Genomic DNA, 18,432 nt, shown 5'->3' with positions numbered 1-18,432 from the left:
GTCTTTAGCGTCAAAATTGAATGAAAAGATTAAAATAGATCTGCGGTAATTTAGATCTTTTTTTATATTTATTTAGGACTTTATCCCTTAATTGCCGGTCCGTCACTCAACGGTACAAAATTAATTTGTAGATCCGGCGCAGATTTTATATGAATTACGTTAATTGGCATATTTTGATGTTGATTTGTCCCACAAGGTCACGTTTAAATGTAACGATGACTCGCCAATCAATAACATTAAACGTGAATAAGCCACAAAAAAAAATTTTTTTATTGTTCGATATAAAATTTAACAAGTTTACCTTGGAGGAAGTCACCATTCCACCTTATATTTTAGTTAAGGTAAGATTTTTTATACACGAATTTTGCAAATTTTACGAGGTTTTTTTTACACTATTGAAAAATATATATTATTTTCTTTACCAAATTAACAAAATAACAAAAAAAAAATATATTTTTTTATTTTTCTTTTTAGTTTTTTTTTTTGGCACACCATGATCCTACCGGGTTTGGAAAATACACCCAGGTAATGTAATACCTTTTTCTAGTAAATTTTTGAAGTATTTATGTTGTTGTGACGTGTTTTTAAGATAGTGCAAACACCATTCCAGAGCAATAGTATTTAATATATAAAAGTCCGTCGAAATTAATTATAGATTGCCGATCATTTTGTACCGTTGAGTGGCGGACCAGCAATTAATTATACAGCTCCTAGTGAAAATAATGGTGGTATGAATAACACACGTTGTTTTGGCATTTTCCAGTTTAAATTAAAACTAATTATGCAAATTTGATCCTTAGAATACTAATTTGAAAAAAAGCAAATAAAAAAAGATGAAAATTCTATTTATCGTTTTTATCTATTATACAGTCGGACCTCTATGTACCGATACTGTTGTTTTGGGGAAAATATATCGGTATATCAAATTATCGTTACATAACCGTCATCAGTGAATCATAATGCGGGCCAAAATCCAATTCTTGCCAGCATTATGTAAACTCCAATATATTAAAATGTCATGTGATTTGGATGGAACCTTTATGTTAACTCCGGCCAAATTCATAGTGTTGACCCGAATTAATGCCAGTGTAACCTAAAGTATCGGTACATCTTACTATGTATTAATTATAAAGGGGCAAAGAAAAGTATCGTTACATCGTGAAACCATATATAATATCGGTACAACGAGATTTTTTTATTAATTGTGAAACGGGACATAGAAAATTTATCGGTACAGGCAATTATCGGTACATAGGATATCGGTACATAGAGGTCTGACTGTATAAGTTTAATAATATCGAAGCCTAAGCAATTTGCTATGAATTTCACTCAATTTTTTTTTTTTAAAAAAAACTATTTACATTTATCTATCTTATATTGCACCCTCATTTTGATGTATTATATCATTATTTTACTATTGAAAAGTGCTATTAACAAATTTTACATTATTTTTCATTTTTAATAATAAAGAGACTGATTGTTTTATATTTTAATGGAAAAATCATTTTTTTGATCGTTTTTAATAAAAGAGACCAATTTTATTTATCCTATTTAATGTTTGAGTAAGACCAAAACCTTTTGGCAGGCGAAACCCCCGAAACTTGGTGAAATTAGTTTACCGTCGATCAAGTATTGCCCGACTCCATAACGGGTATTACTCGTTTATACCCGTTTGCCTTTTTATCAGATATGACTCGAATAATATCCGGGTATTACCCGGATAAATATCAATTCTTTTTTACAATAAATATACAAATCTTGAATTTAGATATTGTTTAAACTTTGAAAAATAAAAAAAAAATTATAATTTCATTCGGATGAAAATCCATATAACCCTTTATAATTCTGGCCGGCATTAAAATTCTGGCCAGAGTTAACATCTTAACTCTGGCAAAATTTTCGGTTGGAGTAATTATCCCGAGTAATACCCGGGTATATGTGTATCAACACAAAACGGATACAAAATGGGTATTTACCCATTTTTGCCCATTTGCTATTCCATGACCCAGATACTCGAGTATACCCAGATATGTACCTGTGTAAACGGGTAACGGGTCGCAGCTCTATTTTGCACATCCGAAACTTCGAAAACTCCCTGGGGGCATTTTTTTTATGAACTAAGCTTACCGAAATTTCCCGTAACCTAAAAAGTAATTTGATTGGCAGATATTTCTATTACACCGTATTAATATTAAACAATTGAGTAATACATTAAATTTAGATGCAGAGACGTTTAACAGAAATTACTGATGCAACGTGAATTTTATGATAATAACACGATAATTACAAAGTTAATACCGCAACCATTTTAACACATTTTGTGTGTATTTCTAATATTTCCGGAGATTACGGAAGTTTGGGCACGTTTCAGAAGTTTGATCCAAGTTCCGGAATTTGTCTTCAAAAGGCGAAATTGTTTCGCCAATCATAAAACAGTTTCGTCTAGAATATTAAATTCTCCATTCATCCTCTTTTCAGTTCTATTTGTCACACAAATAAATTGGTGTAAATGTGAACAAAAGCTATTAATCATTAATTTGTTGATCAGTCGCACATCACACGAAATTTGTATGATGCAACTTCATTTTTATGCCGATCATAATACTAAACATATTTCTCTCTCGAAAAAAACAACTCGAAATCACAATGTCATCTCAAGATGATATTACATGTAGAAAATGTGGTGAGATATACACAGAAATTAACTATAAATGGTGCGAACCATGTCAAATAAATGATTTAAAGCAAAATTTTACAAACTGGACCAGTGGTAACGAAAAAATTGATGAATTAATTCAAGAAATGCAACTAAAAATTGAAAATTATGATGATATGATAGTTGAATGGATACCATATAATCAATTTAATGGTATTAAAGAAATGGACAAAGATAATTATAATATAATAAATTCAGCATTATGGGTTGATGGTCCATTAAAATTTAATTATGAGAAAATAGAACGGAATAGGATTCCTAATAAAAAGGTTGTTTTAAAATATTTAGTTGATTCACAAAATAATATTATTAATGAATTTTTAAGAGAGGTAAGAAATTTTTTTTTTGAAACTTTTATAATTTAATATAATTTAATCTGTTTTTATATTAAAGTAATTATTTTATATTTTAACAGGCTAAATCATATACTATTGAAAATGACGATCATAGTAATATGATTACTATATATGGAATATCTCAAAATATAGATACAAAAGATTATATCATGGTACTTCAAGATTGTTATTGTGACAACTGTGGTAAAATTTATACAGATATAAAGCATAAATGGTGTAAACCATGTCAAATAAATAATTTAAAACAAAATTTCGTAAATTGGACTAGTGGAGACGAAATAGTTGATAAATTGATTCAAGAAATCCAGTTAAAAATTGATAATCTAGATGATACAATATCTGAATGGATACCATATGACCAGTTTAATTATATCAAAGAAATAGGCATGTCACTATATTCAGCAATTTGGATGAATGGACCGTTATGCTACAATTATGATAAAATGGAATGGAAAAGGAAACCTAATGAAAAAATTAATTTAATAAATTTTGGTGATTCTTTAAATTATAATGAGGTATGAAAGTTTTAATTGCTACTTATTATTCATTTTAAGTACTTTATTAATTTTTTATATATTTTATCAGGATAAACCAAAGTTTATTGAAGATTATATTATTAAATTATATGGAATATCTCAAAACCCAGATACAAAAAATTATATTCTCATACTTCAAGATTGTTATTGTGAATACTGTGGTAAAATTTATACATATGTAAGATATAAATGGTGTAACCCATGTCAAATTAATAATTTAAAACAAAATTTTGCAAATTGGACTAGTGGAAATGAAAAAATTAATGAATTAATTCAAGAAATGCAATTAAAAATTAATAAACATGATGATGTAATAGTTGAATGGATACCATTTAATCAGTTTAATGATATCAAAAAACTTAATAAAGATAATTCCACTCCATTATATTCAGCAATATGGACAGATGGTTTATTAGAATATAATTATGATAAAATGGAACAAGAAAGAATGCCTAATAAAGAAATTGCCTTAAAATTTTTGAGTAATCAACAAAATAATGATATGACCAATAAATTTCTAAATGAGGTATAAATTTTAATCTTTCGTAATTTATTTTACGCACTTTTAATAATATTTTTATATATTATAATAGATTAAATCCTATTTTGTTGAATATGATGATATTATTAAAATATATGGAATATCCCAAAATCCGACTACAAGGGATTATATTATGGTACTTCAAAATGGTTATTGTGAAATCTGTAACAATATATTTAGTAGTATAAGGTATAAATGGTGCAAACAATGCCTAATAAATGATTTAAAACGAAATTTTACAAGCTGGACCAGTGAAAGTGAAAAAATTGACGAATTTATACAACAAATGCAATTAAAGATTGATAAATTAAATGATACAATAATCGAATGGATACCATTTAATCAGTTTAATAATATCGAGATGGAGGTGTTATATGAAGATGCTAAATTGTATTCAGTAATATTTATAAATGGTCCATTATATTATAATTATGATAAAATGAAATGGGAAAGGAAGCCTAATGAAAAAGTTACTTTAATAAGCTTAAATACTTTACAGTATAATACTGATAAATTTTTAAATGAGGTATGATTTCTGGTTTCTTTATCAATTTATTTACTTACTAATATTAATGATTTTCTTATATTTTACAGATAGAAACATATATTAATGAAAAACGTATACGTAATAAAGTTATTAGTGCGAGTAAATTATTTAATAAACATATAGAACTATCTAATATTGAAAATCATGAAAATTATGGTAATAATATTATTAAAGTATATGGAATTTCTCAAAACCCAGACTCAAAAGATTATATTATGGTACTTCAAGATTGGTGTTGTGAAAACTGTGGAATGTTGTATAAAGATAGAAGTTATAAATGGTGCAATCCATGTCAAATAAATAATTTAAAGCAAAATTTTGTAAATTGGACTAGTGGAAATGAAATAATTGATGAAGTTATCCAAGATATGCAATTAAGAATTAAAGAGCATAATAATAATGTAGTTGAATGGATACCATATAATCAGTTTAATAATATAGAAAAAATAATCCAAGGTGATTTTTTTACATTATATTCAGCAAATTGGATGAATGGTTTGTTAGATTATGACTATTATAAATGGAAAAGAATTCAGAACAAAGGAGTTACTTTAAAATACTTACATAATTCACAAGATATTACCAGTGAATGTTTAAATGAGGTATGAAATTTCAAATTTATTTATGATTCAATTTTAATACTTTACACATATAGTAAAAGTCTTTTATATTTTAGCAAATTAAACCATATGATATTGTAATAGATGAGGATAGTTATATTTATAATCCTCCTAAAATATATGGAATATCACAAAATCCAAATACAAAAAATTATGTTTTAGTTCTTGAAAACGAAAATCATTGTGAAACATGTGGTGAAATATATACATCAATATATATCAAATGGTGTGAATCATGTCAAATAAATAATTTAATAATGAATTTTAAAAATTGGACTAGTGGAAGTAAAATAATTGATAGATTCATTCAAGAAATTCAATTAGAACTTAAAAGTAATAATGATATAATAGTTGAATGGATACCATATAACCAATTTGATAATATCAAAAGAATAGGTGAAAGTGATTTTGCTATACTATATTCAGCAATATGGGTAAATGGCCCATTAAAATATAATAATGTAAAGTGGAAAAGAATGCCCAATGAAAAAGTTGCTTTAAAATATTTATGTAATTCACAAAACATTACCAATGAATTTTTAAATGAGGTATATAATTTCTAATTTCTTTGTATTTCAAATATTTTTAATATAATAATTCTTTATATATTTTAGGAAACTAATGTTTCTAAAATGTATGGAATATCTCAAAATCCAGATACAAAAAATTATATTTTGGTTTTTCAAGATGGAATCCTTTGTGATAAATGTGTTAAAATATATACTAATACTAGCAACGAATGGTGTAAATTATGTCAGATAAGTAATTTAAGGCAAAATTTTGCAAATTGGACTAGTGGGAATAAACAAATTGATGAATTGATCCAAGATATGCAATTAAAGATTAATACTAAATATGATGATATAGTTGAATGGATACCATATAATAAGTTTAATGATATTAAAAAAATGGGCAATTCTTCTGCATTATATTCAGCAATGTGGATAGATGATTCATCTGAATATAATTGTAATAAAATGAAACAAAATAGAATGCCTGATAAAAAAGTTACTTTAAAATATTTTGATAATTTACAAAATAATAATGAATGTTTAAATGAGGTGTGAATTTTTAATTCCTTTCAAACTTAAGCTCTTTTTACTATAAATAACTGAACTTCTTTATATTTTAACAGATTAAATCATATTTTATTGAATGTAATAATATCATTAAAATATATGGAATGTCTCAAAATCCAGATACAAAAGATTATATTATGGTTATTGAAAATGGAAAACATTGTGAAACGTGCAGTGAAATATATACAAGTATATGGGGAAAATGGTGTAAATCATGTCAAATAAATAGTCTAAAAAATAATTTTGTTAATTGGACTAGTGGAAATAAAAAAATTGATGAACTAATTCAAAAAATGCAATTAAAAATTAGTAAACAGAATGATACAATAGTTGAATGGATACCATACAATCAGTTTAATGATATTGAGAAAATAAGCAATAATGATTTTACTATTTTATATTCAACAATATGGATGGATGGTCCATTAAAATATGGAGAATGGAAAAGAGTGCCTAATAAAAAAGCTACTTTAAAATATATAAGTAATACACAAAATGTCAACAATGAATTTCTAAATGAAGTAAGAATTTCAATTCTTTGTAATTTAATTTAAGCACTTTAATTTTAATAACACTTTATATATTTTTATTAGGTTAAAACATATTTTATTAATGCAAATAACTTACAATTAAATCCTAAAACATACGGAATTTCTCAAGATCCAAATACAAAAGATTATGTTATAATTCTTGAAGATTGTTATTGTAAAAAATGTGGCAATCAATATACAGTTATTGAACATAAATGGTGTAAACAATGTCAAATAAAAGATTTAAAAAACGATTTTGCAAATTGGACCAGTGGAAATAAAAAAATTGATGAACTAATTCAAGAAATGCAGTTAAAAATTAATAAATGGAATGATATAATTGTTGAATGGATACCATATGATCAATTTAATCATATTATGAAAATAGGAAAAGGTGGTTTTTCTACAGTGTATTCAGCAATATGGGAGAATGGTCAATTACGATATAGTCCAAGTTACGAAGGGTTGGAAAGGGTCCATGGTATCAGTGTTGCTTTAAAATGTTTAAATAATTCACAAGATATTTCAGATGGGTTTTTAAATGAGGTAAAAATTTCTCTTTGAAATTAATTAAATTAATTTTTAATATAACTAATGTCTTATATTTAATTATTTTGATAGGTTAAAAATTACTCTATAAGTAATGATAATATTCTTAAGATATATGGAATATCCCAAAATCCATATACGAAAGATTATATCATAGTTCTTGAACTTGCAAGTAAAAATTTCGTTAATTATAAATATATCAAAAAACCTTGGTATTGGATTGAAAAATTATGTATCTTAGATAAAGTTATTGGCTGTCTTAAAAGTATTCATGACAATCAAATGGTCCATCGTGATTTACATACAGGAAATATATTAATATTACCTACATTTGAAATTTCTCTAATTGATTTTATTAGCGTTAACGGTTCTCGTATTGCTAACGTTAATAAAATATGTATTTCAGATATGGGATTAAGTAGAGAAGTAGGTAATATAAGTAATACAGAAGAAACAAAAGTTTATGGAGTTATGCCTTATGTAGCTCCTGAAGTATTGAGAGGAAAACCTTATACGCAAGCAGCAGATATATATAGTTTTGGTATGATTATGTATTTTGTAGCAACTAGAAAACAACCTTTTGCCGATTGTGCGCATGATGATATTTTAGCATTAAAGATATGTAATGGAATTAGGCCTGAAATTAATGGGCAGGAAGCACCAAAATGGTACATTGAATTGATGAAAAAATGTTGGAATTCAAATGCAAATAATAGACCAAAAGCAATTGAAATCAAAGAGGAAATTAATAAGCAAATCGAAGTAATAAAAAAAAATAGGAAATATAGATTTTTATACATTGGAAGTAATCAATCAATTCATCCAAATGCTTGTTATACTTCTCGATTACTTAATCCATTTACAAAGGATCTTCCAAAGTATGATAATATTAACAACGATTCAGTGGAAATTATTGATTTTACAAAGTAAGTTACAGTACCTTTATTGAAATTTTGATGATTTAACAAAGAATTTATTAGATTAAATTATTTAATAGGTTATCATCAGAAGAATAAAATGAATTTTAATTTGCCATTTTATTCATTATTTTTTATTTTTCATATTTGAGAATTAGGATATTAATTATAGGGTATTTTTACATAAATAAAAGATTGAATGATATTCAGTTTTATAAATTATTATGAGATTGCATGATGCAATTTTTAAATGTTGATATTTAACCTCAATTTTTAAAATATTTTTCCTGCATATCGTTAATAATAAATAAATTTAGGCTAAATTTACAAAGAATGTTAGAATATTATCCTCGAAAAAATTTAAAATTTTTTAAATTTTTTATTAACTCAGGCCAAAATTATAATTTACGGCCAGAATTAAGTGATGGATTGATGGTCATCATAAGTAATGCTTATTCTGTGAGACTTTTTTTTATTTTTAAAGTTTAAACAATATAAACAATATTAAAGTTTACAAATTCATATTTATTGAAAAAAAATAATTATTTTTATCCGAGTAATACCTGATATATTCGAGTCATCTTTGATAAAATGATAAAATGGTAAATGGGTAAAAAATGAGTAATGCCCGTTATGAACACTTTTTTTGTTTAGGGATCCAGAAATTCTGACGGGTCGCAGCTCTACGGAACGTAAAATATTTCTTACTACCAATATGAGAATCTTTATGGTAAAATGTATAAATGAGGCTGGTTAGTACTATAAATTTCTAGTATTCACGTTTACAACTTGTTATTCCCAAAATATTTAGCTCGTTTTGTGATTATAAACACATACAATTAATAATCTAATTATTTTATTGGAATATTACCTTTTCGGTTTGCAACCAAATCTAATATATAAGATTACGTTCTAAATAATATTTAATAGTTAATAAAAAGAGATTTTTATTATATGATTTCATTGTCCGGAGCGAAGCGAAGGACTATACTTTACAGAAACTTCAAGATAGTAGCGATGGCTTAATGCGCAGTAACTGCGTTATAAATACATAGTGACCACATTATGTAATCGTAAAGAAATTACATATATGTAGTTACTGTGCATTAAGCCATCGCTACGATCTTGAAGTTTCTGTAAAGTATATGTCTACGCACTATGGAAATAACGTGTAAATTTTCAATCACGTGAGTTTCTCTGTCCAGGAATTCCAAGGCGTTATGCTGCTAATTAGTACATCTTTATTTATTATACCTCACTCCGGACTTACAACGGTTCCCGTTTCCTGGTATATAATACATCAATCTTTATTGTTTGTGGATTTATTAAAATTTTTTCACATCTTTTCAAGATATAATTATTTATTTATTTTGTTTTTATTCACGATTACATTATATTACTGTCACTTGACGAAAACGAAGGGGACGTACTAGAAATAATTTACTTATATAAAGTGACTACGTCACGTTTAGTCAATCAGCGGAAAGTAATGATATTTTTATTATACGGCTTAAAAGAATATAATAAGTATTAAATGAAAGAATATTACATTGACAGTTGTATCTTACTAATTTATATAACCGGTAATTCGGTAATGCTAATTCACTTATCTGTATAGTTGTTTATTTATTTAAAAATTTTTTTTCACTTAACGGGTTAAAAATATTAGCTGTATTTATATTTATACTTTAAGTCTTTTAATTATACTATAAATAAAATATTAATTAAATTAATCTTGGAATCTTGGAACTTTAGAAAGTTGGATGACCTTTTAGCGAATTAAACTTATTGGTACAAATGTACAATTGTGATACCTTGATATCATCTTTAGATATCTAGATATCGTATAAAACTTGTAGTTAACTAATTTTGGACTTAATTGAAGAAGGGTTATTTCAAAATTTGAAAAAATTTTGGATACACTTCAAATAAATCTTTGTTATAAGAGTACATGTAAGAAGAAAAAAACCAAGAATCCGTTCTACTTAGAGTTTTATTAGTCATACTACCATTCATCATAATTACTACCTACAGAAACTTAACTACATATACTTTAATTAAACAAATAAACTTAGATTTCGATAAACTTAATTCAATGTCCCAGACGCAAAAATATGTTTGTTATAATGTTGCTCGCCATATTACAACTTACTAGGCGTATTTCTTGATAAACTAAAACTGTAATAATTTAAGATATCTTATAAATTTCAAATCTTAAAATCCATATTTTCTACATTCATTATAGTTTCAACTCTAAAATCTTTAATTACTCCATCATTTTTATATTTATCAATCAATATTTTATAATTTTCATTTTCATAAATATAATCAGTTGTAAGTATAGAAATTGCAGGTCGACCTCTCCATTTTTCTAAGAATTCTTCCAAGGCTTCCAAAGAAAATTTTAAATCATTAAAAAATCTAATTTCTCTTAAATTAATTGGTGCTGCTTTAATCAATACTTTTAATAAATCTTCTCCATAACTACTACTTTTACTATTTTTTATAACCAATAATAATGATTTCAAATTTTTACAAATGTTTAATAATCTTTCAAATTCAATTAAATGATCATTATATGGTAGAAATTTAAGTGATAGATATTCAACTGAAGGACTATATTTATAAACTTTACGAATAAAATTGATAGACTTTTCATCAAAATCAAAATAATCTTCATAATAATCAACAGGTTTTAATAAAATTTGTTTGAGATGTCCTCCACTATTTTCAATTATTTTAGAAGCTTCTTCCAATGTAATATAATTTATATTAAGAATTTCAGGATCATTATAAATTAATACTTTCAATAAATCTTCATTAACAAAACTAAATTCATTAATTACTAAGGTTTTTAATTTATAAAGTTTTGGAAGTAACTTTCTTGGAAATGTGTGTATTGTAGAATCATCATCCCAAAAAAATAATTTAAAATGATTAAGAGTATCCGCTTTTTTTTCTAATTCAAGAAAGATTTCTGTATAAGGACATTCTGTATAATGATTAAAATAATCATCATCAAATCTATCAATCCATTCAAAATATTTTAAATTCTTTTGAATTTCAATTAATTTAGCAATTCCATAATTTGATTTTGATTTTATATTAATAATTATAATTCTTTGTATATATTGACAATAACGTGCTAATCCATAAAAGTATGAAGGATCAATAGATGTATCACATTCTAATTCAATTAATGATTCAAAGTATGTACTATTAGCTTTTGGAAAATAAAATATTTGATGTTCAATTGATTTCATATCCAAATATTTTAATTCTGAACATTTATTCATAAAAAGATTATAAAATTCTTGTTGTAAAAGAAATTTATTATAAGTTAAAGGTGATCCATTAGAAATTATAAAATTTATAATATTTATTTTAATACTTTTACAAAATGATAAATAATCAAATAAAAGTGATTTGAATGAAATTGTAGATAATTGAATTCTTTGACTTATTAAAAATTCTTTAATATCATTAGATAAATAGAAAATAATAATTGCAAATAAATAACTTTTATTTTTATAATTAATATTGTAACGCCATGGGTTCTTCCATAGAATTGGAATTACAGTTTCACACCAAAGTTTACTTACGAAAGAATCGAGCGAGGGATCTTGTAATTCTTCAAATATTAAGTAAAAAATAACTTTATTGATTGGTCTTTTTATAAAAATAAAATACTTGAAAAATATTCCAATTTGGTATTTTTTTGTGCAATATTGAAATTATTTAATTGTAGGAAAATTCATGATAATATGAACTTGATCATATGACAGTAATTATCCAATCGTGTGGCTAATTTATTACAAGGAGTACAACTAGTACAACTACCCTGGAAAAAAAGCACTGTGTTACACGTGCTATATCACGTGATAATGTACCGAAAAAAATTATAAAAAATCTTGAAAAGTTTCTTGAGTGTGTCAATATGTCTCATTCCTTCATAGAATTTTCTCAAATAAAAATGTATTGAATTTTTTAAATTTCAGAATAATCCTTATTTTATTAATTAGTTAATAGTTATATCTCGTATTACCTTTCCGATTTTTGTAAACGTTGATATAACTTAATTTCCATAATTTTTTCAACACTTTTGGCCCATTTAAAATTTCTATTAGTTTATATCTAAATTGTATTTTCAGTAGCTGCAATTAATTGATTGAATAAATATTCACAATATTTATAATCATTAGGTTTATTTCCCGATGTACTTTTCAAAATGTTTGACCAAAAGTCCAAAACTTTTTATTGATTCTTTGGGGACTCAAAAAATAAAAGAATAGGAATTACTACCTTCCATTTTTTTGTTTAACCAAAATGTTTACATAAAAAAAAATGGCTCGCCAAAAAAATGTCAGCATCCATAAATCCAATTTGTATTTCCATAATACAATTTTCCAATGTAGTTTTCCATCCCAGGTTATCTGTTCAAAAATTTCCTTTTTGATGTTTAATTACTTTTTTGTTATTAATATATATCACTAAATAAAGTCATTGTACGAAAAAATTATGTTAGTTAAAAAGAGCGTGTTAATTCTGGTCAACGTTAGTGATTTATTCGCTAGTAAATTTTATTATCTCCTTTGCTTAATCATAGTTAAAAATAATTCTATTATTAATAAAAGATTACGTGATATTTTTTTTTAAAATAGCTGATGGCTGTAGTACAACCTAGTAATAAAAATTATGAACCTACTGTAATCTTGACCTATCAATTTTAAAATTACGAAACTATAAATTAATATTTATGAAGATATCGCTCAGTGATTGAGACTAATACGGGAACTAATTCTATTAATACTAATAATAATAATTAACAAAACCAAAATTCTTTTTATGGCCATAAAAACTAAGATGCACAAAGTTTTGGCGTAACTATACTTTGTTGCTGCGAAACTTAATTTGATCATCATTGCATAGCGGACATGCTTTATATATCCACTTTGCCAATCATTTGCCGATCACATTTTTCTTATTATTAAAAAAACAATTAAAAAAGTATATATATTTAGCAAAGTAAAATTCCTAAACAAAATAAATCATAAGTGTGGCACCTTAATTGTTACACAACTTAATTACATAATTTTAATAATTTTTGTATATTATACTATTATTAATATGTGATAATTTGAAATTTCGGCCGATCACCGGACAACCAGATCCGAATATGCAAACTTAAAACTTTGCACAAACAATCCTTTTATAATATATAATTTATAAAAAAAAATAAAACAGGGTTTGGCCTATAGTACAGGTTTTTTGTTTATAGAGAATTTAGCCAATTAATTGTTATTAATGAAATTTTAATAAAAGAACCAATTTTTTTTGTATAGATCTTGGAAATACAAGAGTAAATTATTTAATTTAATTTTTTTGCCATATATTAAGAAAATTTTTCCGGTCGATAAATAACGGTATTTATATAATGTGATAAGATCAAATAAATGATCGACAAATGATCGACAAAATTGTGATAAAATAGGGATGTCCGCTATGCTCATTATGGTCGTACAGAATTAATAAATAAGGATCACAAAAACACAAATAGATAATCACTAACCGAAAAAAAACACCAAGCCTTAAACAATGACACATATATTACGATTATCACGTAATTAATACTCCGCCTTAAATTAATTTGGTCAATTTTTAATTCCGAAATTCCGGAAAATCCTCCACAATTAAATATTTAAATACCCGGTATTGTGAAAAAATTATTTTTTTAAAAAAATATCATAATTATAAAAGATCTTTAAACATTATTTCGTAATTTATTTATTATTTAATAATGTCTAAACTCAATAAAGATATTCTTTTCTTAATATTTGAAGAATTACAAGATGATTCGAAATCCCTTTTTTCATGTTTAATTGTAAATAAACTTTGGTGTGAAACTGTTATTCCAATTTTATGGAGGAATCCTTGGCGTTATAATATTGATTATAGTAAAAAAAATTATTTATTTGCGATTATTTCTTCCTATTTAACCGATGATATAAAAGAATCCCTAATGAAACAATTACCATCAGTTTCATGTCAATCACTTTTGTTTGATTATTTATCTTTCTGTAGAAGTATTAATGTAAATATTATGAAGTCTATGATTTCTATTGGATCATCTTCAGAATATAATCAATTTCTTTTACAACAAGAATTTTACAATCTTTTTATGAGGAAATGTTTGAGATTTAGATATTTGGATTTGAGATCAGTTAAACATACAATATTTCATCTTCCAGAATTCAGACTTTGTTTTGAATCACTCTGTGAATTAAAATGTGACACATCAATAAATTCATCATACTTTTATGAATTAGCAAATATTTGTCAATATATACAGAAAATCGAAATTGTTAATTTAAGTTCAGAGTCCAATTATGGAATTGCTAAATTAATTGAAGTTCAGAAGAATTTAAAATATTTTGAATGGACTGAAGATCATTTTAGAGTAAATCCTTGTAAAGAAATTTTTCTTGAATTAGAAAAAAAGGCAGATCATCTCAATCATTTAAAATTATTTTTTCAATATTTCAACCATTTTGATTATACAATAATTCAAAGGTTATTACCAAAACTTCATAAAATTAAATCTTTAATAATTAATGAATTTAGTTTTATTAATGAAAATCTATTGAAAAGGTTAGCTTATAATGATCTTGAAATTCTTAATATAGATTATATTACAATAAATGAAGCTTCTATCATAATTGATAATAGTGGAGGTCATCTTAAAAGGGTTTCATTAAAACCTTGTGATTTTTTAAAATGTGGAGGTGATTTTGATGAAGATTCACTCATTTTCATTCGTAAAATTTATGAAAATTGTCCTTCGATTGAATATCTATCACTTGCATTTTCACCTTCAAATGATCATTTCGTAGAATTTGAAAAATTATTAAAAGTTTGTCAAAATTTAAAGTCATTATTATTAATTTCACCAAATATTTATAGACATGGAACTGAAGAAATAATTTCAAAAAATGGAGAAGAATTATTAAAAGTATTAATTAGATCAGCACCGAATAATTTAAGAGAACTTAGATTTTTTAATGATTTTAAATTCTCCTTGGATGTTTTGGAAAATTTCTTAGAAAAATGGAGAGGCCGGCCTGCACTTTCTATACTTACATCTAATCTTATTTATGAAAATTATAATTATAAAAATCTGATTAATAAATATAAAAATAATGGAGTAATTAAAACCTTTAGATATGAACCTTCTATAATGAATATAGAAAATATGAACTTTATTATATGAGTACTATATGTTGTCATAAATATCACCAAATTTAAATTTTAAATATTTTTAACACAATATAGTATATACTAGTACATAATGTATTATTTAATAGAAAATGTCTGTAATTATGATTTAACATTAATAAATTGAAGACTTTACCTACGAGAGTTTTATTACTATGACTGTAATAAAGACTTCCATGGCTTTTATTTATCCAATTTTTTTATACATGTAATATATATAATTTTATTTAATAATTTTAATACAGTTTCACAATTTTATTATATGATTTTGGTTTTATTTTACGCAGTGAATTTTTAATAAATCAATCTATTGACTCAAATCTAATTTATTAGGCATACTGTATTCTAAGATCATATTAATGATAAGTGATTAATAAAATAAATAAATTCAATTTGCTTTAAAGCAACCTGTAAATTTTTGGTGATTTTATACGAGTAAAGATACCAGTCGCCGCATTATTATTCCTTTTTTTTTTTAGAAGTTAAAGTTCATCATAAAAATCATAAAAAATGGAGAATGATACCATGTACTTTATACGAGTCAAATATTTTAACGTTTAGATCATCACATCTTGTCATAATACTTAACATCTTCCAAAACTACAATGTAAATTTGACTTAACCTTAAAAAAATTTGTAAGTGGCATCAAGCGTATGTTATGTAAAAAAATTTAACAATGACGTACTCATACTAATGAATTAATAATTCTAAAACGATTATGTACTGTACGTATATGAAAATAAATATATAATTAATTTGCAGATGCAAATTTTATTATTATTACAGCTGCAATTTCTTAGAGCTGTTTAATTGGCTGGTTTTCTTCAATTTTGTAGAAATCATATATGATATTAATTATTAACTACCCTTCTCGCGTATTTTCAAAAGCAGAAAAAGGACTTGTCACTTAAATAGAATTTAATTAAGTTAGACCTGTCATGTATTAGTCTAAACTTAGAGTTAAAAATATCCAAAAAATCTACCCAGTTAAAAATAGGTTACTTACCGGTTGATATTAAAAATTTTTTTGGCTGCAATTTGTATCATTTGATTTTTACTGATATAATGCTAATTCGCTAAGATTATTTTATTAAAAGATAAAGAAAAAACAGCATTAAAATTTTGAGTTTAGGAGCATGTAACTAAAATTGCATATCTTAGCCAGATTAATGAATAGGTTTGGATGAAAAATAATGTTAGGTCCTGGAACGTTAGTAAAAGAATTTTGTTTGGAAAAAAAATACAGAGGGTTTAAGCCTAAGAATTATATGCACAAAATACTTTAAAAACCCTGTTAAATTGTTACTGCTTTATTTGTAAGACAGACTTATAAAATTGTATAATTTAGTAATATGGTGATACATAAATTGAAAATAAAAAATGTTTATAGTAAAATATTATACTATATGTCTATATATACTATAATACTGGTAATATCAACTAAAATTTGATGTGACTTTTGTCAAAACTTTTCCTTTTTGTATAATTTTAAATTCGTTATTTGGACCTAAAGAAAACAAACAAAATAACATTTAATCATTAGCAAAAAATCTTATTAATCCATTAATCTTGTAAATTAAAATTTACATTTTAATTATTGACTAATAATATTCAATTGAGAAACATCAATTTGTAATGATTCTATTTAATAAAAAAAAATTAATTATCATCTTTAATAATTGATTCATATAATAACAAACTTATTAATTAAAGCAATTTACCTGAAAATTTCATGCTTATAATATTATCATTTTGTTTGTAATAATCATCGGAATTTTTTGGTTCAGGAAGACCATGACATTTCCGATTTTGATTTTTTAAAATATGGAAAAAAATTTAACTAATCAATATATCTAATAACAGATACTAAAGTAAGAGTTAAAATATAAAATTCCTAATTAAATTTTCGCAAAATAATGGTTAAATATAATATAAGAATTAAAATTTTGTTTTAACTCAGTTAATAATTCAACTTAACTTTTGATACAAAACTTTTAACTTTGATGTTGTTTTGAATAAATGTTAAAAAGCTGTTTATAATGACAAATTATATCCGTATATGTAAAAGATATAATTTGTCATTATAAACAGCTTTTTAACATTTGATTATGTAATACAGAAATCATACACATTTTATAAAAGAAAAGAACTTACCTATAAAGCAATGACTGAGTATCTATATAATTAAAAATTGAAACTCGGAATATGTCTGCGCCTGATCTTAGAATAGTTTGATTGACTGTCGAGGTCGAATCGAATTTATTTATTTTTTCTTATTAAAACTGAATTTTTTTTTTTGGTTATTTCACGGTTAAACCGAGATAACAGTTAATCCAAACTAAATTTTTTTTTCTTAAACCCAGATTTTTTAAAAAAATTTTTTTTTTCTTCCTTTTTCCATTCACCGGATTTTTAGTATATATTTTTTTATTTTTTCCTTTTTTATTTTTGTTCTTTTCCCCTTCAGGTTTGGATTGACGCTGCAGTGTCATGATGAGCTTCCATTTTTTATTTATAATAAAATTTTTTTTTTTTTAGCTTTTTCACCTTTTCGGTTTGGATCAGATCGAATAAATTTTTATTTGAATTAAATATAATTTGTAATATCTTTTTTTAAGCCAAAAAAATTTTTTAATTTTTTAATTTTTTATTTTTGGTTTTTTAGCTTAATGCCTATCTTTATGATTATTTTTTATTTTTTCGGTTCAAACCAGCAAAATAAATATTTTTTAATGGTTTTTTCAATTATTATTATACATTTCGTTGAA

General features: G+C 24.6%; 4 protein-coding genes across 4 annotated transcripts; 3 read left to right on the top strand and 1 right to left on the bottom strand.

Moving 5' to 3' along the window:
• Positions 1-215: 215 nt before the first annotated feature.
• OCT59_012692 (uncharacterized protein) lies at positions 216-808 on the top strand (the record flags this gene model as incomplete). Its single annotated transcript, XM_025310979.2, has 4 exons — positions 216-341; positions 475-525; positions 656-728; positions 801-808. The coding sequence occupies 4 exons, from the start codon at positions 216-218 to the stop codon at positions 806-808; spliced, it is 258 nt and encodes an 85-aa protein (XP_025176336.2).
• A 1,838-nt stretch (positions 809-2,646) lies between these two features.
• On the top strand, positions 2,647-8,490 carry OCT59_012691 (uncharacterized protein; the record flags this gene model as incomplete). Its single annotated transcript, XM_066140285.1, has 4 exons — positions 2,647-3,045; positions 4,202-4,675; positions 4,744-4,976; positions 8,472-8,490. 4 exons carry the CDS (start codon positions 2,647-2,649, stop codon positions 8,488-8,490), a joined length of 1,125 nt encoding a protein of 374 aa, XP_066001174.1.
• Positions 8,491-10,598: 2,108 nt separating this feature from the next.
• OCT59_012690 (uncharacterized protein) lies at positions 10,599-11,654 on the bottom strand (the record flags this gene model as incomplete). The annotated part of the gene is made up of 1 exon (XM_066140284.1): positions 10,599-11,654. The coding sequence occupies one exon, from the start codon at positions 11,652-11,654 to the stop codon at positions 10,599-10,601; it is 1,056 nt and encodes a 351-aa protein (XP_066001173.1).
• Positions 11,655-14,188: 2,534 nt separating this feature from the next.
• On the top strand, positions 14,189-15,658 carry OCT59_012689 (uncharacterized protein; the record flags this gene model as incomplete). Its single annotated transcript, XM_066140283.1, has 1 exon — positions 14,189-15,658. One exon carries the CDS (start codon positions 14,189-14,191, stop codon positions 15,656-15,658), a length of 1,470 nt encoding a protein of 489 aa, XP_066001172.1.
• Between the last annotated feature and the right edge of the window lie 2,774 nt (positions 15,659-18,432).

The sequence above is a fragment of the Rhizophagus irregularis genome, chromosome 20 (genome assembly GCF_026210795.1).
Source record: "Rhizophagus irregularis chromosome 20, complete sequence".
In the NCBI taxonomy this organism is placed as follows: domain Eukaryota; kingdom Fungi; phylum Glomeromycota; class Glomeromycetes; order Glomerales; family Glomeraceae; genus Rhizophagus; species Rhizophagus irregularis.
This window is presented reverse-complemented; position numbering and strand designations above follow the sequence as displayed.